The sequence below is a fragment of the Pteropus vampyrus genome, unplaced genomic scaffold (genome assembly GCF_000151845.1).
Source record: "Pteropus vampyrus isolate Shadow unplaced genomic scaffold, Pvam_2.0 Scaffold783, whole genome shotgun sequence".
Lineage (NCBI taxonomy): Eukaryota > Metazoa > Chordata > Mammalia > Chiroptera > Pteropodidae > Pteropus > Pteropus vampyrus.
This window is the reverse complement of record NW_011889564.1, coordinates 78,601-101,451: the sequence shown is the minus strand read 5'-3', so window position 1 is coordinate 101,451 and position 22,851 is coordinate 78,601. Positions and strand designations below refer to the sequence as shown.

General features: G+C 60.9%; 1 protein-coding gene across 1 annotated transcript; it reads right to left on the bottom strand.

Moving 5' to 3' along the window:
- Window positions 1-4: 4 nt before the first annotated feature.
- Window positions 5-21,380, bottom strand: MMEL1 (membrane metalloendopeptidase like 1; the record flags this gene model as incomplete). The annotated part of the gene is made up of 17 exons (XM_011385766.1): window positions 21,227-21,380; window positions 11,195-11,272; window positions 10,466-10,525; window positions 9,345-9,506; window positions 9,007-9,087; window positions 8,501-8,596; window positions 8,075-8,193; window positions 7,530-7,595; window positions 6,189-6,323; window positions 6,008-6,097; window positions 3,791-3,927; window positions 3,363-3,456; window positions 1,913-2,041; window positions 1,336-1,434; window positions 759-842; window positions 322-425; window positions 5-62 (listed from the first exon to the last, which is right to left on the bottom strand). Coding segments are annotated over exons 1-17 (1,746 nt in total), but the record flags the coding sequence as incomplete, so codon positions are not given.
- Window positions 21,381-22,851: the final 1,471 nt, after the last annotated feature.

Below are 22,851 nucleotides of genomic sequence, written 5' to 3'. Positions count from 1 at the left end.
TACCGATCTGGTTCCGGTTTGGGGAGTAGAACGCATTGACCACGGCGGCCCCGATGATCCAGCTGGGAGAAACAAGTTGGTCATTTGACACCCAGCCTCTTGGGGAACCTTCCTTCCGGCCCCCTACCTGGCTGACTGAAGACCACCCTGAGGGCCCATGCCCCAGTGGTCAGGGGTGCTACTGAGAGACAGCCAAGGCAGGGGCGGGGCCAGTCCAGAGATCAAGTGACCAGGACCAGGGCGGGAGATGGGGGTTCTGAGTCAGACCCAGCCACCCTCCCCGGCTGGCCTGGCGTCCCCCAGCCCCCCGCGCCCACTCACAGGTTCTGGTCCACCTTCTCCCGCAGCTTCTTGAGGCTCCGCTGGGCACCAGCCTTGAGATTCTGCAGGCTGTTCTCAAAGTACAGGTGCTCGGAGAAGTTCAGCTGCAGGAGAGGGGCGGTCACTGCGGGCCTTGCAGTGTCCGCAGGGGCCCGCGGAGGGGGGAGGTCAAGGGTGGATGGGGACAGGCCTCCGCACTTGACTGGCTAACAGGTTCTGGCTGTAGAGGGAGGGACGGGGCCCAAACCTGGCTCCGCACATTTACATTTACTGTCTCTGAGACATTCCTTCACCCCCACCCCCACCCCCACCTCGATCCTCTGTCCCTAAGGAGGTAATGCTAGAGCCTCCCCGCCCCCCCCCCAAGTCTCTGCCCCAGGAGATCAAGGGCGCATGCTCCACAGGGGCAGGTGGGGCTGGCCAGGGGAGGGGCGCACATTGGAATACTCCTCGTCCAGGTGCTTGTTCCTCTCGTCCAAGATGTAGTCCGGATACCCAATCTGCTCCCGCATGCTCATGGCCTGGGGAGGAGAGGCGGGGTCTGCGCCTGTGCCTGTGCCTGTGCCTGCCTCTCCCTGGCATCCTGGCTCCGCCCCCGCCATGCGGGTCAGGGGCTAAAGGACTCGGCCCCTCACTGCAGGCTGCGAGGAGGTTTAATGGGTACAGGATGTGGAAGGGCTCGGCCCCGGGCCAACTTGTGCACCTGGAGGCCAGCTTGGGGTCTGGTGGGGCGAGGGCCGGGCAGAGCCACTTCTGTTTGGCACATTAGCCCAGAGGAGCTCCTGTGGGTCTTGGCCTCACTGCTGGGTGCGCTGCTCTGTGAGGCCATGGCCACCCCACCCGTTCCCAGGGTGCCGGGGGGTCTCCCAGGACGGGCTTCCAGGCCTGCCTCTGCCCACAGTCCTCCCTTGGGCCAGCTACCCCGCGCTCTGACCTCACGCTGAAGTGGGTGAGATGGCCGACGGCCCCCTCCGCGCGCGAGGCCCCGGCCTCGGGTCTCCAGCGCCCACCCACCTTCTCCTGGGCCTTCTTCTTGGACGGGGCATCCATCCAGCGCAGCTCGTCCAGCGCCTCCACAAACACTGCCCGCACTTTATCGATGAGCTCTCTGACCTGGGGACGACCAGCACTGGGGGCGCTGCAGGGGGCTGGTCCGAGGCGCAGCCCCACTGTGGGCTTCTCCGGGTGTGGTGTGGGGTTGGGGAGGATGACCCGGGGGCAGGGTCTCTACCGCTGCGCTTTGTCCTAGGGGACCTAGGGCCTCCCCCAGAACTCACACCTGTACCCTTTCCCGGGCAGCCTGCAGGGTGGGGGTGTGGGTGGCCGATGCCTGACTAGGGGGGCCATAGGCGCGGATGGGCGAGGCTTTCTGGCCTCCGCCCCCCCCGACCCCGTGTGGTGGGCACCAGGGGAAATATGTCCCCCCCACCCCCACCCCTGTACCCCGAGAGCACATGTGCTGCTGGCGAGCCAGCGCGGTCCCTCGTGGGGAGCCCGGAGTCACAGCGCCAGGCGGTGGTGATGCGGCCTGTCCTCGCGGGGGCTGGTGTCCCTTCGGGTGGGGGGCTGCACAGGGTCGCGGAGCACCCACCACGTTCTTGCTGTCTCCTGGGAAGGCGGCCTTGACGTACAGCGAGCCCACGGCGCTCTCCATGTTGCTGTTGACGTAGCTGACGCACTCCCGCCAGCGGACCTCCTCCACCGTGGTGCCGTACAGCGCCTGGCGGTCGCCAAGCGCACACGCGTTCGTCCCTTCGTTCCCCAACACCCGCCTCCCGGTCCTGGGTCTCAGGGGCCCAGGGGCTGGTAGGGGACACGGGACGAACTCAGAGCCTCGCCTCGGAATGCTGCGCGCAGGCGAGGGGAGGGCCGAGTTCGCAGTTTTGAGGTGGGGGTCCTGAGGAGGTGGGGGTCCTGAGCAGGCAGGGAGTTGGGCCTTCACCCAGGGTGGGGCTGGGGGGTCCTACCTGGCCCTAAGCTATGCCTCGTCCCCTGTCCTCACCACCCTGGCCTGGCTGTCCGCCCAGATTCTTCCCTCGAGGACTCCAGCCCCATTCCCGAAACGGGGCGAGTCCAGCTCGGCCCCGGGGTCTCTGGGCCCCGGCTTCCTCGTCATCCAAGTGGCAGTGAGAACGTCTGCCGATCCTTCCCCAGGGGTGCAGGGGCGCAAGACGGAAACATGTCCCATCAGGCCCCTGCCCCGAACGTCAGGCCAGAGCTCCGCCTGGCATCCAGCCACACCTTTTGGGGCCTTGGGGTGTTCTGCCCCCCGAGAAGTCAGTGTGACCCCTTCTCTTCCCTCAGAGCTCCAGGACTCAGCTCCCTCCTTGATGCTTGGCTGGTGGGTGTCTCCAGCTCGGCACGTGAGAGCAGGAGCCTGGACTTGCCCCCACATGCTCTGCCCCGGCGCCCGTGGCATGGCAGTGGGGGCCTCCGCCCATCAGTCTGGCAGAGGACCTCGGAGTGCCCCTGGCTCCGGGGTCCCTCATCCTCCGTGTCAGGTACAGATGCCACACCCATCTGCTGTCAGCACCTCGGCACCTCCCCTGGAGCCATACACTGGCCACACCCTTGTCTAGCCCCCTGCCTGTCGGATGACGGCCCCAGCCTCCCCTGTGCCTCCACTCCCAACTCCACAGCCCCGCAGGTCACTGCCCAGAACAGCCAGCGTGACCGCGGGGCCTCTCCGCGGGTCCCCCGCCCCCAGCAGCCAGGGCCTTCACGCGTGTGACCCATGCTCTGCCTGGATGGCGGCCCCGCCTCCTCCCCCACCGGCCGGGGCCTCTGCACCTGCCGTGCCAGTCTCGGGCCTGCATCGCCGTTGCCTTAAGATGTCCAGCGTCACCCCCCGGGAGAGGCTGTCCCGCCCTCGCCCCGCCCTCACGCCATGCTTGTTGGTTCGAAAGAGCAGATCTCGGGGCTGCTGCCCACCACCCGCCGCTCGCTGCCCGGCGGCTCCTGCGTGGCTCTGACCCCAGGGCCCCGGCTCTCAGCGGGGCGAGCCGGCCGGGTGGGGGCCACCTCTGCGCGACTGCACATACCTTGCGGTAGTTGGCACGTGCGTCCCTGAATCGCCGGCTCAGGCTGCTGATGCGGTCCAGCACCAGGCGCCAGACCAGGTAGTTCTGCATGGTCCTATGGGCGGCAGCGGGGGCCGGGCGGGGACAGGGGAGTGCCGTTTGCCCAGGGAGGGGCCACGGCTCATGGGCCCCAGGCCAGAGGTTCTGTCCCAAGCAGGGAGTTCAGGGTGGTGGGGAAAATCTCCAGGACAGCCCCCAGGGACAGCGTGTCTGCCCCGGATGCTCGCGATGCCTCTAAGGAAAGGCTCCACTGGCCGCTGACATGCATTTCTCCAGGTCCTTCATGCCTCAGAGCCCGTGCTCCGTGGTCCCTCCCTGGGAGGAGCCACTGCTGGGACAGGGGCAGAGCAGGGGCAAGGATGCTTCCCGCCACCTCCCCGGGGCCTCACCTGGCTGAGTAGAGGTCGATGATGTCTTCCAGGTTCTGGAGGTAGGGGGTGCCGTAGACTACTACTTCTTCGCCCGGCAGCATCTTGATTTTGACAGAGGACAGCACGGATTGTATGAAGAGAGTCCAGTTAAATCCCTGGGGAAGGAGGGGGTGAGAGAGAGGGAGGCACAGCGCCCGGCCTCCGAGAAACACAGCCCCCACCAAAGCATGCTCGAGAAACAAGGCACAGGTGATCGGAACCGGGAAAAAGACGGGTGACATCACTACAGAGCCCAGGGACTGTGAAAGGGTAAGAGGTTATGCCAATATATTCGGAGACTTAAACGTGATGGATAGACTCCTGGAAAAACACGACTTAGCAAAAACGATTAAAGAAGACATGGAAAATACGGTCTTATTTGTCATAAACTGGATCTTTAATTTGAAATATTTCCACATAGAAATTTCCTGACCTATCTGGTGTTCCAGTGGAGTCTGTATGACATTCCGGGAAGACACACTGCCAATCTACTCAAACTTCCCCGAAAAGAGTACTAGAAAACTCCTTTTGACTTGATTTACGGGGCTGGGAACAACTTTCCTACCAAAGTAAGGATATTACAAGAAAATAGTAGGCCAGTCTCGTGATCACCGATACCAAAAACTCTAAGCAAAATATTAGCGACTAGAATCCATCCACACCTGGGTAACATAGATAACGCGTCATGGCCAAGTTAGATTTATTCAAGGGATTCACGTTTGGTGTAACATTTAAAAAATCGATATATTCCGAATAAAGGAGGAAAATCTTTCTGGATAACTGCATCAAGGAGGAAAATCACGTTGATCTTAGTAGATGCAGAAAGGCATTTCGTAAAAGTAAACCATCTACTCCCGATAAAAACTCTTTATCGGATTAGAACTAGACAGATTCCATAATCTGATACAAGGAACCTCAATAGCCACAGCAGCGAACATGACATGGAACGGTGGGACGTGGCCAGCTTCACGCGAGGTCTACTACTGCGACCTCGGTGCCAGGCCGGATGTCCGAGCCAGGTCAGTAAGATGAGTCAATAAAATTAGAGTCAGTGAGATTTGAAAGAGGAGAAATAAAGCTGTTACTTTTCACAGAGGATGTGGTTTTGTGCGCATCTAATCTGAAAGGATCTACAAAGTGGCAGAAGTGACGTGTGCAGGTTAGTATCTTTGTGGCAGCAAAGAGACTTAGAGACTTATTCTCACTGCAGCCACGGAGTGGTGGGCGGCTGGCCCGTGGGAGATGAAGACCAGCGGGATAGAGCGTGTTCAGACACACACGGGTGCACACATACGATGACGCGCCGACACACGGACACGCGTAGACACGCCACACGACGCTCACAGACTTGATCTCTAAACAGAGGTGGCCTGCAGAGCAGTGTAAAGGGGGAGTCTCTTCCATAAATAGTGCTGGGTCACCCGACATCTGTACCGAAGAGCAGAAATGATCTCTACATTGCTCTCTGTAAGAAATAAGCTCGAGGCCGATCATAGACCTAAGCGACCTTGAGGGGGCAAAGATTCCTCAGCAACACCGAGGACAGTAGCCGTGCAGGGAAGCTGGGCCCATCTTCTATAAGTCGATCAAGTGGACTCTGAAACCCGGTCAGGAGGTAGGAGCCTGCCCTGCTCCCTCCGCCCTCGGCCCAGCCCTGACCATGACCTCCGTCCGCCCTCTGACACGCCCCGCTGCTGGAGTCTAGAAGGCAGGACTGCTGCTCCCTCTGCAGGCGCAGCCCCTCAGGGCTCCGCCCCTGTGCACAGGGTCTGGACAGCGGGGAGGGGACGGTCCTCGGCCGCGGGCAGCCAAAACCGCGGGCAGAGCCATGCTGGGGGTCTGAGCAGGACTCGGGGACAGAGAGCCCTGACTCGGTCGTGTTGACAAGCCCTCTCAGCCCGTTTCCTGCTCAGAAAGCCGAGATCGTCACAGCAGCCACCTCACGGGTGGAGTGGCCCCGTTTCCCAGACAGTCCAGGTGGCACCTGCTGTGTGGCGTGAAAGCGTCCCCGTTTGGGTGGCCAGGTACATGGCCCCCCTGCTCAGGGGTTGGCGCATTCTGAGGCTCAGATGGGGGCGGCAGGAATGGGGCAGGCTGGGCCGGGTTGTGCCCTGAGCACCTGCATGGGTGGGGCCTGGTGCCGAGGGCTGGGGACCAGCTTTGTCATCCACGCTGTGGGGGCGGGGGCAGCCTCACCTTCAGGCTGAACTTGTTCTGCAGCTGCTCCACCTCCATCCTGTGGTACAGGGCGGTGACATCGTGCCTCTCCTCCTGGGGGGCCGTGGCCTGCACCGGGGCGGGGGTCGGAGCCAGCGGTGACAAGGGGCTGTGCCAGGGCCCAGGGCCTCCCCCGCCCCCACCAGCGGGCCAGACTCACGTTTGCCAGCTGCGTCTCCAGCCTCAGCACCTGCGCCATGTCCTCCTGCACCAGGTAGCTGTCCTCGGGGAGGTTCATGTCGGCCCGCAGCATCGTGGCCACCGACACCATGAACTGCAGGTAGGCCTCCCGCACCTGGGCCAGAGGACGCAGCACGGAGTGGGGCGGCCTGGGCAGCCTGGGCCCCCACGGAGCTCTCTGTGGGGGGTGGGCGCATGACACAGAGCAGGCCCCCGCAGGCCGCAGGCGGGGTGGCTTTCAGGCTGTTGCACCCTCCCGGCCAGGCCCTCCGCTGTCACCCACACTCCTCTGGGTGCACTGCCCATGGGTGCCCTGTGCTTGGTGCCCAGACCCATGCCTGGGCCCTGTGCCAAGGCCACACCAAGGCAGCTCACAGCCAAGCGCCTCATTTCACCCCTTCCTGCGTGTGACCCCATGTCCCTGAGGTTCCATGGGACCGGGGGCCTATTCTGCTGGACTTCATGTCCGCAGCCGAAGTGCTGGCGCACACTAGGTGCTTCAAAAAGGTCCAGGGCCGTCAGGGGCTGGGGTTGAATTAAGGGCGGGCTGCCCTAGCCAGGCTCGCCTCAGCCCACTGAGACCTGCTGCCTCCGTGCCCCATTTGGGGGGGCCCTCCGGGCTGCAGGCAAGAACCACAGGGGCCACCGCACCTGCCCGGCCCGACCCACAGTTGTGGGGCACAAGCCGTTCTAGACGCCCAGACCCTGCTGCCCTGGGGTGGGTCCCTGGCCTGGTTCTCCAGCCCCACGGCCTCGCTCCGTGGCCCCGCTATTGACCACGCTCGTCTTTCCCCCTGGCTGTCCCCACCCTCCACGGCCCGGCTCACGGCCGCCTCTGCCAGGAGGCCCGCCGTATTGCTTCCCGGCCCGTCTGTGGGTCATTTCACACCTCCCGCCCTTCCATATTCTGCTCCCTGCTCTTCCTGGCGCTGCGGCCTATGGGTCATTTCGCTCCGCCCCTGGCTGGTCCCGGTCCTGCCTGCCACTGCCGGGCCCCTCATTTCTCTCCCCCTTGGAGGCAGCAGCAGAATGGCTAAGCGGGGAGGCCCAGGGCCCTGGCGCCTGCGTCCAGCCCTCCAGGGGCCCTGCAGGAAGCCGCTGCTGTGGACCACAGTCCTGCCTGCACCGGTGACATGGCCTGGTAAGGTGTGCCCCTCGGGGCTGAGCCGAGCTTATCCCTGAGGGTTTGGGGACACTCCCTACACCGTGGATGGTGACAAAGCTCGTCCCCAGCCCTCGGCGCCAGGCCCCGCCCATGCAGGTGCTCACGGTCTAGCTGTGGGGGGCGGCAGGGAAGGGCGGGGCCGTCTGCCGGACTCACCTTCCGGTTGCTGCCCTCCCTGAAGTAGTGCTCTCGGGATGGCATGCCGAGGCTGGGCTGGTCAATCTGCGGACACAGAGGCCGTGACCCTGGGCCTGGCCGGGCGGGTGGCGGCCCCCTCCCCTCCCCTCAGTACCCAGAAGGGGTGATGTTGGGGCGTGAGCCGGCTGGGTGAGCGGCCAGTGGCGGGCAGCGGGCCGCTGGGGGAGGGGGTGTGGGCTTCTGCAGGGAAGGGTGGGCGTTTGCCACGCGGGTCCCTTTGGCCTTCTGGCTGTGGCCAGCGTTGCTTCTTGAGGTCAGGCTTCCTGTCCGGGCGCCAGAGGCGGGACAGCTGGTCCCGAGAGCCAGCTCAGCATCGGGGCGTCTGATCAGGACGGGGGCCGTTGGCAGCCGGGCCCCCAAAGCACAGAGGTGGACCGGAGCAGGCCCGGGGGCCATACATGAGTTCATCCACCCCTCGGGCCTCGGCCCTGGCCATCTCCCTGCTGAGCCGCGGGAACCCCAGCCAGGTGGGGGGCCGGCCCGGCCCTGGGCGCGGCACGTACGTAGATGATGTGCCGGCTGGAATCCTGGTCGTCATTCCAGACGAAGAGGTCGATGAGGACGCGCCTGTTGAACTGCGTGTTCATCACGGCCAGCTGCTGCTCCAGCTCCCAGGTGGGGCCTGGGGAGGCAGCGCCCGATGCTGGAGACCGGCCGGGACCCTCATCTCACGGTGGACCCAGACCTCGGGGGGCCACAGGGAACCACTGGGCCCTGGGAGCAGCAGTGTGCCAAGGGCTGCCAGCCGTGGGTGCGGCCCCCGCCCGGCCTCCGACGTGGGGCTGGGCCGGAGCACAGAGAGCAGAGCCCGTGCCCGGAGCCGGGAGCCCCGGGTCCCGCGGCTGGGGGTCTGAGTCCTCCCTAGGGCCTGGGAGGCCTCGGCTCCAGGGTCCCGGTCTGTGCGCGGCCGCCCCCGGCCTCGGCCTTACCTATGGTGTCGTTCCACTTGTCCATGGCCACTGGCCAGCCGCCCACCGCCGCTAAGACGTCCAGCAGGGGCTGAGAGCCTCGCTTCTCTATCACACCTGGGAGGGGCGGGAGTGGGCGGTCACCGCCCAGGCAGCCGGCGGGTGTGACAGCTGAGCGGGGCTGTTTGTCCACACTACACTGCAGGGGCCAGGGGTCCTGGAGCGGAGCCAGTCCCAGCAGGGCAGCACCCCCATACCTGCTCTCGTTCATGCCGGGGGGGCACCCCCACAGTCTTGTTCTGCGGTGGTCGCACCCCCACACTCACCCTCATTCATGCAGCGGGGCACCCCCACAGTCACTCTCATTCTGCAGGGGGGCACCCCATACTCTCATTCTGTAGGGGGGCACCCCCACACTCGTTCTTCCGGGCAGCACCCCACACTCTTGTTCTGCAGGGGGCACCCCACTCTCGTTCTGCAGGGGGGCACCCCACACTTGTTCTTCCGGGCGGCACCCCCACACTCACTCTCGTTCATGCAGGAGCGGTAAAGCATCTTCGCCTTCTTCACGGCCGGCCGGTCCTTGCTGGTGGAGTTCTCCAGCACCCCTGTGGGCCCAGAGAAAGCGGGACGGAGGCCTAGCTGGCTGCTGGGGGCCAGGTCAAAGGTCCCCACGCGCCCACCACTCTCAGGGAGAGGTGGTCCCTCTGCAGCCCCTGGGCCTTTATCCCAAGGGAGCCCCTCTCCCTCATGCCCACCGGACAGAGGAGGGCTCAGCCGGCTGTCCCCACGGCCCGCTGCCGCCCTCGGGTGGGGCAGACGTACAGTCTCACCCGGGCCTGCCCCCTAGGTGTCGCCAGCTCACTTTTGAGGATGACCTCCAGCTTGTCCCGCAGGATGTCGAAGACGCTGTACCGCGAGTTGCTCTCGGGGATCACGTGGTGCCGCAGCCAGCCCCCGCACGCGTACTGGTAGAAATCGTCACAGGGCTCCCGTTGCGGGTCCATATTCTGGAGGATCCTGGAGGCTGCTCGTCCCCAGGGGTTGGGTGAGGGGAGACCCAGTTGTGGACACCGGGAGGGCTGTCCGAAAATCACTTGTAGCCACGTGCCCTCGGGAGCGGTTGTCACCTGCTCTGAGCCTCAGCGAGGTCGGAAGCAGGGCGTCTAGGGCCACCACTGATCAGCCACATGACCTTGAACCCCGTGACCTCTCTGACCCCCCGGGTGGAGGGGATGGGCTGAGAGTATGGGCTCGCAGGAAGTGCTGGGCTGGTGGCCCTGCTCCACGAGCCCCCGGCCTGAACCTTTCTGCCCCGACTGTCCCTGGAGCCCCAGTGTCCTTGGGACGGGGGGAGGGGCAGCTCTCGCCCATCCCCAGGGGTCGTTTCTGTTAGAGGGGACGAAGGTGCGGGTACCTTGAGTGTGCAGGGACAGGGGGAGCCGTTCCTGGCTGCACCTCCGTTCTGGACCCTCCACCCAGGACCGCCCACCCCTCCGCCCCCCATTGTCTTTCGCTTGGCTGGGGCCTCGCAGAAAGCACCACGGCGAGTACCCACGACCCGAGCGTGGGCCGAAAAACCACACTTCTGAGTTTTCTCGCTTGTTTCCCCACAGCGTTTTCACTGTTTTTGTTTTTTGGCTTTTGTTTTTTTTTAATCCACAAGTAATTTAAGAGAAAGCCCTGGGACAAAACGTGGCTGAGGGTGTGCATTCGCGTGGCCTTCTTTCCAATGTAAATGCAGACGAGAGCCCCTGGGTCCAGTGAGGACAGGGGCCTGAGCACGCAGGGGAGGCTTGAGGGATGGGGGCTGGGAGAACTGGGGCCGGAATCTGCTTCCTCCCGCCGCTGCAAGGCCGAGGCCCCGTCTCAGGTGTGCCCCCCAGCCCCCTTCTCGGGAGCCCCGCCCCCCACCTCGGCCCCACCCCCGTCTCGGGAGCCCCGCCCCTGGGCAGGGCCGCGGGAGGTGGGAGGGGCGGGGCTTACCTGCCATCACACAGCCGGGGGTGGTGCACAATTCGTCCTTCTCCTTGGGCCGTTTGATGGCTGCAGGCAAGAGGCAGAGTGAGCACGCGCAGAAGCAGGGTGGGCGCAGGTGGAGGGCAGGTGTGACAAGGGGGCGCGGTCGGGGCCGGGCCTCCACACCACCCCCAGCCCCGGTGGGAGGTCCAGCCTGGGGTCTTGAGGGCAGGTCCAGAGGGCTGCCGCGTGGCCCAGGCCTTGGGTGCTGAGTGAGGGTGAGCCTCCTTCCGCTGGCCCCCTGCAGTGACCGGGGCGCCTTCACACCCACTGCCTCCACTGACCCTGCAGCGGCCCCAGGCCCTCGGGGCTGAAGCGCTGCGCCCTCCGCCTGTCTGCCCAGCCAGCTCTCACCCCGGCGGGGGCCAGCTCTTGCAGGCAGCCCGCCCGCGCTCCCGGGCTCTGCGCACCCGGTGCCAGCTGGTGATGTGAATGCGCAGCGTCCACGCCCGGCGCGCCGTGTGACTCCTGCCGCTTCCCGGTGCCCGGGGAGCATAGTGCCCGCAGCAGGTGCTCACGGCTGCGTCCCTGCCACTGTCCTCTCTCCCCAAGGGACTCCGGGGGTCCCGCGCACCGCCCGCCCCCCGCTGCCATGAACCGGCCGGGCCGTGGGCTCCCTGCCCTCCGCCGAGAGTGCCGCGGGAGGCTGGTTCCCAAGGCCCCTGCGGGGTGTGCTTGATGGGGTGGCAGGGCTACCTCGGGGTTCTCGTTCTACAGGGGTCTTCTCCTCCTGCGAGAAGCAAAGCCGGCCAGTAAGGAGCGGCAGCTGCCTCCCTGGGGAGAAACACAGCACTCAGCTCTCACCTCCAGCTGCGCCTCGGGGGCGGCACTGGCGTTCTCCTGAGGTGCTGCAGTCCCGGGGTGCTCCCGGGCTCCCTGCTCGGGGTGCAGCCCCTCCCCTCTGTAGCAGGGCTGGTCACCAGGGACCCGGCACACGGGGACCCCAGCACAAGCCATCTCTGAGCTGCCCTGGCTTGCCAGCCCACTCCCAGGCCCTCCCCACCTGGGGCCCCCAGAGGGCTCCTGAGGCAGGGCCTCCTCCCCCAAGAAAGTCCCTCTGACTTCCTGTCCCACCTCACATAGGGCGGGCAGCTCTCAAGGTCCTGCCAAGGCAGGGACAACGGGCTCTGTTAGGGAAAAGGTGTCCTGTGTGGTCGCTTTCGAACCCACCGGCTGCCCTCGGCTCCAGCCCCCGTCCTCACTGTCGGTGACACTGTGAAGCCACCCTCCCTCCCTCATGCACTACGTGGTGGGGGGACTGCCTGGCCAGCGTCAAGGTCCCCCGGGATGGACTGTCCACTCTACCGGAGGAGGGTGAGGAAGGAGGAGGCGCAGGGCAGGGGAGGGGAGGACCAGGCAAAGGCAGAGAGGGACACCAGGCCCGGCCACCTTCAGACCCAGCCGTGGCTGAATTTCCCCACGGAGAGGCCGTGAACACCTGGCGGGAAGGAGGGGACAGGGCTGTCCACAGAGTCTTCAGAGGGTGTGGGCTGCCTGGAAAGGGGGGGGCGCTCCCCGGGGTCCCGGCCACTGGCGGGGACGGTCGCGAGGCGCGCGGTCTGGGGCGGGCGCGGCGGGCGTTTCTCTCCACTGTGCTTTCTGTGCCTCGCTCGCCCACCCACTAAGCCAACACGTGCCCATGACGGCCAGCCCGCCTGGCGCTGGGCCCTGGAGATTCGGCGGGAGTCGGACACGACTTCCCAGGAGCCCCTGTGCCGTGGAGCCGGGGGCAGCGCGGCACCGCACGCGCGCGAGGGCAAACCCGAGCCCCGAGCCTCGGGGAGGAGCGCGCGGTCCCCGCACCTGGAACCCGCGAAGAGGTAAGCGGATGCCGGGTCCCCGCGCTGTCTGCCGACCTCAGCAGCCCAGAGCCTTGGGACGAGAGACTAGAGCTGGGACCTCAAAGGGCCACAACCCCAGGGACAGAGTGGACGAAGAAAACGAAGCTGGAAGACACGTGACTTGATTTCTGCGCACGCTCTAGGGCGACCCGTGGTCAGGGCGGCAGAGCCGTGGCGAGGGCGGAGATGCGCGGGTCCGAGGAGCCGGGCCCAGAGGCCGGAAATAGACCCGCGCGAATACCGGGGCGGCCGGGTCTCGACAAAGGCGTGAAGGCGATTCGACAGAGGGAGGAGAGTCATTCAGGAGCGTTCCCCGTGGAACCAGTGCACACGCGCGTGCCAGAGCAGACCAGAACGCTCAGACTCAGACCTGACGCCTTGCACGACGGTGAGCTCCTAATGAGCCACGGACGTAAACATAACATGCAAAACTCCTGGGAGAAAACACAGGAGGAAATCTACATGACCTCGCACCTGGCGATGACTTTGAAAATACAACACGAATCGCACGATCCGCGAAAGAAAGAAATCGATCATTTCCTCAGTTAAAATGAAAAACTTCTGCCCTGTGAAAGACTTGTTAAGAGAATGGAAAGATGAGCCACACACAGAGAGAAAATATTTGCAAACATACATCAGACAAAATGCTTGTATCCAAAAGGCACAAAGAACCCTTAACTCTCAGCAATGGGAAAACGAACACGTTGATTAGAAAATGAGCAAAAGGTACGAAGATGCCACCAAAGCAAAGACAGACACGGTTGGAAAGTGAACGTATGAAAAGATGCCTCACCTCACCCGTCGCCAAGGAACTGTAAATTAGAACAATAGGCGTCAGGTTCCACTACACGCCTGTTAGAATAGCCAGCCAAGCTCGCTGACACCCCTGCTGGGGGCGTTCGGAGCAGTGGGAACCGTCGTGACCCACTGTGGGGACGCTCGCCTGGGAAGACGGTTTGCTGGTTTCTTTCAGAACCAAACCCAGAAATGTGGCTCCGAGCTGTTCACCTGACTGATTTGAAAACTGACGTCTATGCGAAAATCTGAATGAGAATCTTCATAGCATCTGTCTTCATCGTTTCAGAAAACTGGAAGCAGCCATAATGTCCTTCAATAGAATAATGGATAACCTCTGTTACGACTATCCCATGGAATTATAATTCAGGAATAAAAATAAATAAGCCGTCGAGCCACAGAAAGACACGGATGAATCTTAAGTGTGGATTACTAAGTGAAAGAAGCCAGTCTGAAAAAGCTACCTACAGTGTGATTCTCATTATATGACATTCCGGAAAAACCGAGCTACACAGAGAGTAAATAGGGACGGCCAGGAGCTTGGCAGGAGCGCAGGTGTTGGTGGATGAACAGTAAGCAGGTGAAGGGAAGGGATATTTTAGGGCCGTGAAACTATTCAGTATGATATTGTAATGGTGAATATAATGTACGAGGCATTTGTAAAAACCCATGGAACTTTACAGCACTAAGAGTGAACCTCATGTATGCAAAACCTAAAACAATTACTTGGGGGGCCAGGGCATCCCGGGATGGAATGCAGCTTGAGAATCTTACGTGTGTGACGAGTGTGTGAATAACCTCAGTGGCGGGGTCGTGGATAAGGGGCTGCCCTCGGTGGCTGTGGAAATGAGCGAGCGTGGAGGGCCGAAGGCTGAGAAGCTGCACACACGTGCTATGCTCTAGGCAATGAAGTTTCCTGCGGGATCCTTGCACCGGTTCTGAAACCACCACCCGTGTCCATCGATTGAATAAGTAAGGCAACGAGGCGGCCGGGCTTATCACCGTTGGCGCGGAAGGGGACCGATGAGCAAGGGGAGGAGGCGGGGGGCGGGATCCCAGTGGTGATGGGTCAGAGCTGCAGACGCCAGCGCCAGCTCCTGTTTAGCTCGCTGCAAGCACAGATAATCATGAGACAACACCGGACGGATCCCAGTCGAGATCCTGAGTGTCTGTAAAACGCCTGGCCCATCCACGTCACAGTGTCACAATCACAAACAAACAAACAAACAAACAAAAAGCCGCAGGGGATGTCTGAGAAACCGTCGCAGTCGAGGGGAGCTTTGATGACTAAACGCAAGGTGGGACCCTAGGACGGAGAAGGCCGTGGGCAGAGCCCCGAGGAGCAGGCCTGGTTAACAGCCGGACAGCAGCGTCGGGCCGGGCCCTGGGGCAAATGCATCGCACTGATGTCGGGTGTCGGTAACGGCAGTGGCAGGGTGCGGGGCGTGTGGGAACTCTGCACTGTCTTTGCAATAGCTCTAAATCTAAAACTGCTCCCTAACATTTTAAATTAGTTTCAAAACAACTCAAACAGAGGATCTGAGGCCGGGGAGACAATATTTGGTGGCTTAGCACATGTGTAACAAGAGCCCCAGAGGAGAGACACTGTGGGTCAGGGCAATCTTTGAAGAGAGAACGGCCAAGGAGGTTTCGAAACTGATGAAAGATACAAACCTGCAGATCCAAGAAGTGCTGTGTGTCCCAAGCCGGAATAAATACAAAGAAACCTACACGCACAGCAACATCACAGTCAAACTCTTAAGGGATGAGAGAGAGAGAGCCAGAGAGACAGAGAGAGAGAGAGACAGAGACAGAGAGAGAGACAGAGAGAGACAGAGAGAGAGAGAGACAGAGACAGAGAGACAGACAGAGACAGACAGAGACAGACAGACAGAGACAGACAGAGAGAGGGACAGAGAGAGAGAGACAGAGAGAGAGAGACAGACCGAGAGAGAGACAACAGAGAGAGACAGACAGAGACAGATCCTTAAAAGTGGTCAGAAGGAAGGGACATTGCATCCGGGAGAATGACAGGAAGGACGGTGGTCGGCTTCTCATCACAGACAGAGGACGTCTTCATCACACGCAAATCCTAAAGAAACGCCTTCCCGCAGAAAGAAGGTGAAAGTCGCTGGAAACGCAGAGGGGCGGGAGGGGATCGTGAGCCAGACAGGGGAAACGAGGGGGAACCGGGAGCAGGAAGTGTTCTAAAGGCCCAAACGATGCTTCTGAGTAGTTTGCTTCCAGCCTGGTCAGACGCATCCAGAACAAACAACCGAGGAGGCAGGTCCGCTCCCTCTTCCAGCCCCCGCGTCATCCCGGCAAGGCTGCCACCACCTCCTGGGGCCAGACCGTCGGATGCGGGGGCTGGGTCAGTCGCCTGCGGACACGTGGGCTCCCGAGGCCATGTTTCCGAGTCCTGCTCCCCCACACTGCCCTCTAAGCCACGTCGCCCCATTTAATCATCACGGACGCTGGTGCGATTCGCCCTGCCCACTTCCCCGAGGAGACCCCTGACGGGCAGGTGGGGCGCTGACCCACGCCACCAGCAGAGGCAGAGGGTGGGCTGCCGGGCCCCACATTCTCACTTCAAATCTTTGTTCTTCCCAGCAAGAGACAAAGCAAAACAGCAAAGCCTTTTCGACACAAAAGCTGAATAGAAACCAAGTCTCTCTCTCCCGCTACGCGGAGTTGGCGGCAAACAGCCCAAGGCGAGTTTGTCCTCGTCTCTCTGGAAGGCAGGCGCTCTGCTTGAGACCCTACTGTCGTGGCATCCGCCCCGCGTTCTTTCACATTCGCTTGAGTCCCTTCTGGACTATTTTCACAAAGGCTCTGCATTAACAAAACAATGTTGACATTTCCTCGGAAAGTTTTGTTCTCTCCTCAAGGTCAGCCTCGATTTAAACCATTTGCTGCTTCTCTCTCCCTCTTTCCCGTTCCTGTCTCTCCTTTCTCTCTCCCTCTCTCTCTCAAAATAAAATAATAAAATTAAAAAGGGCTACGAAGAACTCTGCGGGGTGGAAAGTAGCCCCCGCCCCTGCAGAGTGCTCATCGCAGGCTGGTTGCCACGTGTGTGAGCTTGGTGGCCGTGCGGGCAAGGCGACCTGAGGCCGAGAAGCTAACTTCGAGCAGTGCCAGTTGTGGAAACACACACACACACACACACACACACACACACACACACACGTTCCCCAGAGGGACGCGGGATTCCCACGGGGAAAGCCAGTTCAAGCGTGAATTTATGTTTATGAAGAGACGAGCTCCCAGGAGTGAGAAACGACAAACAAACTAGGATCCCACGGATTTCATATTTTGGGGTTATCTGAGCCAGATGTCTGGAAGGTGGCATCAGGGGGCCCAAATGTCAGCTCTTCTCTGTATCCACGCCTTGACCACGTGACTTTGGAGCTGTTCCCAAAGGGGCACAGGATAGTCACCCCCGCCCCCCGCCCCTTCACTGTGGGATTGCCCTGTGTCTTGCTTTGGCCACTAGAATGAAGCAAAATGGCTTAATGCAGTTGGGAGCCTCGGTTCTGAGAGGCCTGTGGGCTTTAACTGGCCCTTTCGAGCCTCTGCCAGGAGAGGGACGTGCCCACGCCTGCTTGCTGGGCCTCGTAGGAGGACAAAGTCCACATAGAACAGTGAGGCGGACTTAGCCCGGCTGCTCCCAGCCACCCCGTGGGTGTGTCTCACGATAAACAGATGCTGTTTTATGCCCTTGAGTACTGCGGTGGTTTTTAAGGCAGCGATCGCTAGCTGATGCAGAAAATAACCCAGGTATGTTCGAACTATTAAAAGAAATAAAAGAATTGAAAACGAGAGCGAGAAGCACTTAGAAAGAATCAACCAAAAGTTCTCGAAACAAACAGAGATATAGGCGCTGGGATTCAGTTTTTAAAAACGCAGCATGGATGGGTTAAGCAGATGTCACAGCCGAGGGAGATTTCGCCAACCGGAGAGCAGTTCTGAAGAATTTACCCAGAATGCCAGGCAAAGTCAAAGAGACGGAAATGCTGCCCACAACGACTCGGAGGGCGGAGCGAGGACCTTTGAGCACACGTGGAATCATGCGATCAGAGTGTCTGAAGGAGAGAGCGGAGATCTACGATTTCCCAAAGGCAATAAATGTCACCAGTGGTTAGAATCGCGGCAGATCTAAAGCAGGGAACTTCACAGCCGGACACCTGGCGGTGAAGATGCAGGATCCCAAAGAGAGAAAGCAGCTCGGAGGGAAAGAAATGGCACCCGATGGAAGAGCAGTGACAGTGTCGGATTCCCACATGGCCGCGAAATTCCGGGGCGAGAATCGAACACCGCACAGTTGCGTGGGCTCAAACCGTAGTATCGCACCTGCTCACTACCTGATAGCTGCTACGCAGAGCAAAGACGGGCCTTTTGAAGAACGACGGATTCGCTGGGTTTCAGAGACGGGTGGGGTCTCAGGGATCCGGGCCCATGGCCTCTTATGACACGGGAAGACGTTCGGGGCCGTGTTTAGGAGCTGTTGGGAGCTTTTCACTCGAGTTTGTGAACTTTTGCAGGAGACAGTGAATCGTAAGTACTCGTGCAACATTAAAAGCTGCTCACTTCTTAAGGACTGTCTGGACAAACGACCAGAGCGGGCGGGGAAAGGATTTCTAAGGGTTAGAAATGTCATTTTGAATGGGTTAACGTCTGGAGTAATTAACAAGTGCTGTTTGTGAACTGTCGGTGCCTTGTCCCCAAGTCACGTGTTACGGCATCCCGCAATTAACTCAAATACGCTTTACAAGCACGAGGTGGGTACCTGAGCTGGGTGAAGACAGGCCTGTAATAAAATGATCAGAAAGAAAGGAACCTCCTTCAACGAGGTAGCTATTAGCGCTAAGGAAACCAAATAATAACAAAGCAAGAAAATGTAAGCCAGCTAGTCTCCGGAGCTCAGCCGTGAAAAACACTCCATAGAAAGACTGCCAGCGATGACTGGGGTGCCTCTAAACGTGGCGATACGCCTGCACGGGGGGCGGGTGTGCGGGGAGCGGGGCTGCCTTCTGTTCAGGGGCTCAGCAACAACCTCGATGAGAGTGTGACCACGGCATCTGGTGGGACGTCATTCAGCCAGACCGTGAACAGCGTGGCCGACGTTTGTCTAGGTGTTACCGGTGCATTAAATCATTGACCACTCAAGCGAGCCCCTAATGCTGCACTATGTGATGTTCCTTTATACAGATAAAGAAACCGAGGCACAGAGGTGTGAAGGGAGCCTCTCGGGGCCACCCGGCTGTGAGGTGAGGGAGCTGGCCTTCCCAGCCAGGCCGTCGGACTTAGGGACCTGGGTGTCACCACACCTTAGGGTGCTGCCCGCGACCTCACACTAATGAAGACAGAGGACCCGGACTTGGTTCAGAACACGAGAAGACACTCTAGTCAACAGGCTGGCAGTATTTTTCTGTAAAAGGCCAGAAAGTGAGTATTTTAGGCTCGTGGTCCACATACAAACTGTCTCACCTATTCAGTTAGCATGAAAGCATCCATAGACCATATGTAAATGAATGGCGCGGCTGTGTTCTAGTAAAACTTTATTGACAAAAGCAGGCAGTGGGCCAGATTCGGTGGCCTCTGCACCGGACCACAAACACGTCTGCGTCTGAGGAGCAGAATTCCAGGGTGGCCGGGAGGGAGCGCAGGGGACTGTATCTCCCACTGTAATTTTATAAAAACATTTGATTTTCTGAAAAGGATTTATCCACAACTTTTAATATAACAAATATTGAAACAAAAGAATCCAAGGTAACCACGAAAAGGTTAGAAAGAGAAAAATCCCAAGCTAGTTGAGGGACAATAAAATGAAAAATAATAGCTCGATCCGAAAGACGGCAAGAGGAAAAACATACCAGTCATCACAGTGAATGCAGAGCCTAAATCTTCCAGGTAAAAGATACTGAAACCGAGCTATATTCTGTTGCGAGAGACACATCTAAAGCTAAAGATACAAAATTTCAACAAAGAAGAACAGAAAAAGAGACAAAGCAGATGCTAATAAGGATTTATGCATTATGTTCATATTAGACACAAAAGAATTTAAAACAAAACAGAATTTAAGGCAAAAAGCATGGTTAAGATAGAAAACGTCAGTACCTCATCATATGCGCTGGTAGGTCTGCTCATTCTAAATTTGTGTTCTCATAATAATGTCGCCTTAGAATGAGTAAGTTGATATTGGACATAACTACAAGGAAAACGGATAGATCTCGAGTGCAAGATTTTAACACACGCAGCTTTCGATAATTGAAAGGTCAAGGACATTTAAAAAGCAAACACAGATTTGGTTAATCCAACGGATACGTCTGTATCTATGTTTGTGTCTATGTCTGTATGTCCACGTTCTTCTAAGTTAGTGACCGGCTTACTCCGCAAGCACACGCAGATTCTTTGCAAAGCTGACCACGCGTTATCCTTAAGCAAGCCTCAGCAAATACCAAAGAATCCGACCTCGTAAACCATGGCTGCCGACAACAATGCAATGGGGTTAGAAACCAATTTGTAAAAAGGTAACTAAAAAAATCTCCATGCATCTGGAAATTAAAAATAAGAGAGTTCTAAATCACTCACGAGTCAATAAAAACTCAGAGTGGACATGAAAAATCCTTAGATAATAACAGTGCACATAAACCCCGCCACGAGCCCAACCAGCACGGAGGCCGAGATCAGTGGTACACTCCTTTCGGGGAGTCGGGGCACAGGGTCCACTCGTATTCAGGGGATGGTGCGGATGGGGAGGCAGGCTGAGCAGGGAGGGCCCTCCTGTCTGGAGGTCTCTGCAGACGGCGGTGGGGCCCCCTTTGCACCCAGAGCTGGGGTGGGTGGGGCCAGCCCTGTCCTTAGGAGGCCTCTAAGCCGGGTGCTTTGAGCCTGGGGAACCCTGAATAGAGGTTCCCTGGGGTCTGGGCCCCCAGGGGTCTCTGGGCCACAGTGACCTGTAGAGTTGGCAGTGCCCATCTATCCTGGCAGGAGACCAGGAGGGGCGGCAGGGCACAGCAGCCGGCACCCGTCGGGCCGAGCAGCCCCGCGGGGGTGCCGACCACGTCCACAGGCTGCACCCCTCCTGGCTCACGGAAACAGCCTTGCGCAGGGGTGGGTGCGCGGATGGTGCCCCAGCGGCGGAGACAGGCTTTGGCCCGTGAGGGGACATTCTAGTAATAAAGGCTGAGGTGCCCTACTGTTGGGAGTAGAGAGGTGAGTGTTTCTGCGGACTCTCCTGAGTCCTGAGACCCCGCCGTGGGAGGAGCGCACCGCACCTGCCGGCAGGTGTTCACCTGACGTACACGCCTCCCCCCCCACCGCTGCCCAGGGGCCAGCAGGACGCAGCTGGGGCTGACCCGGCCGCCTGGTGCCCAGGTGCCTCCAGTGAGCCCCCGGCTCGCCCCCTGACCTGAGAGGGGGCGGTCCTGCGCCCCCACGCGGCCCGGGTGGGGGACAGCGGAGGACACTGCGCTTGGGGGTGCTCCCGCAGGGCAGCGGGTGGCCTCGCCCCCACCTCTCCGGGACCCCATTCCGGCTCCCTCCCGCGGTCTGTCGGGGAAGCCGCGAGGCCCCGAGACCCGGCCTTCCGCGGGCCAGGGGAAGAGGCCCCCGGAGGGTCCTCCCCGCACGGTGGCCATGGCGGCGGCAGGAGGCGCCGCGGGTCCCCAGCGCGGAGCGCGGGCTCCTGCTGCTGGGCCGGCCGGGAACTGCAGCGCGCGGGGCCGCCGGGCTGCGCCTCCAGCCGCGAGGGGAGGGGGCCGCGCGAGGGGGCGGGGGACCCCGTTTGCGGCAGCGCGGGAGTCCCGCAGAGGCCCGCGGGCTCAGAGCCTGCAGAACCAGCCGTGCTCCAGCCCGCGCCCGGGCAGAGCCTTCTGGAAGGGGCCCCCGCCCCCCGCCAGGTCAGTGACCCTCCGGAGGCCGCAGCACAGCCTCGCAGCCTCCGGTGCCCGGTGAGACCCCGCCTGCCCACTTGGCAAGGCTGGCTCCTCCCGGGGCGGGTGCGCAGACCCTTCAGAGGGCGGGTGGGCGTGAGTCTCTGAGAGCAGGGTGCTGGGGGGACGGGCCTGGGGGAGGGGGCGTCCTCACTCACCTCTGCTGTGGGCGTAGAGGAAGCCCAAGGCCACCAGGGCGCCTGTCACCAGGAGCAGCAGGAACAGCAGCCCTCCTTCCAGAAAGCCCGGGCGCTTCTGCCCTGCCGGGCGGGCCATCTCCACCATCCCCACTGGCCTTTCCGGCTTCCCCATCACCAAGTCTCTAGAAGGGGCCGGTGCACAGCTGAGCCACAGCCAGGCCAAGGACAGCGGCAGCGTCCACCCAGGGCAGGGGAGGTGCGCTGTGGAGCCTCCGAGGCCCTGCCCCGGGCCGGAAGGGCCGGATCCTGGTTGGGAGCAGGGGCCGGGTCCTTTCGGGGTGCTGGGTCCCCCTCTCCATTGCCAAGCGCACACCTGGCCCGGAGTCCGTGTTTCCACGCCCTTCCTGGGCTGGAGGTGCCGAGTGCCTGGGGCCCCCTGGAGCAGGGGGCGCCCCAGTCTGTCGGCCACCGAGGCAGTCTCTTCCAGAGGTCGGCCTCTCCCAGCCCACTCTGGTGGGGGCTGGTCTGGGGACCACTCTGCGCACAGCTCGGTCCATGTGCCAGACCCAAGAGGCCCAGCTCCCCCTGCTTGTCGAGGGGCTACTGCAGTGGAGCCTGCCTGGGGCACACTCACATGCACACACATGCAGGTGAGTGTGCATGCACACAGGCGTGTGTGAGTTGTGTGCATGTGCTCTCACGCATGCGTGTGCACGTGTGCATGCATCTGCATGTGAGCCATGCACACGTGTATGAGTGTGCACGTGTATGAGCGTGCATGTGCACACACGTGTGAGGTGTGCACATGCAGACGTGTGACTGTGTGTAAGCACGTGTGCACACACCTGCATGCCGTGCACATGCGTGTGCACTGTATGTGTGGGCATGCATGTGCAGTGTGCTCCATGTGTGCATGCGTGTAAACACGTGCATGTGAGCGCACACTTTGCGTGTGAGTCGTGCACGTGTATGAGTGAATGTGCACTGGTGTGAGCATGTGTGTGCGTGCGCCTGTGTGTGCACTGGTGTGAGCATGTGTGTGTGTGTGCCTGTGCGTGCACTGGTGTGAGCATGTGTGTGTGCATGTGTGAGCAGCACTGGTGTGAGCATGCGTGTGTGTGCCTGTGCATGCATGTGTGCGTGCACACGCCTCCCCTGCTGGCCCTCAGAGACCTGCCCGGGAAAGCTGCTTAGGCACCCGGGGAGCCGCTGGTCGCTCTCCACTCAGGACAGGCTCGTGGCCCCGGTGTCTGGGCCCCAGTGTCCAGCCCTGCGCCAGGCGGGCTGGCAGTCTCTGGGAGAAGCTTGAGGACACAGGCCAAGTCCTGGCCTGGGCACGGATGTCCGGCTGCTGAGACTGCCCAGGGCTGGGCTGGGTATTCTCACCTGCCAGCACCCGAGGGTCTGTCTGTGCTTGGTCCCGAATCACAGGGGGTCTTAGACTGGGCACCTGCCACATGCCCCCACATGAGAGGGGAAGCAGGGCCCACCCAGGTCTCAAGACCCGTCGCCTGTCGCCATGCCCCCGCCACCCTCCCTGCCCCAGATCCCTGCCTGCCGCCTGTCATTCGCCAAAAGCCCCTGCTCAAGATCGCTCGCAGTGAGGCCTTCCCGGGGTTCTGTACTCACACGGCCAGCCCCAG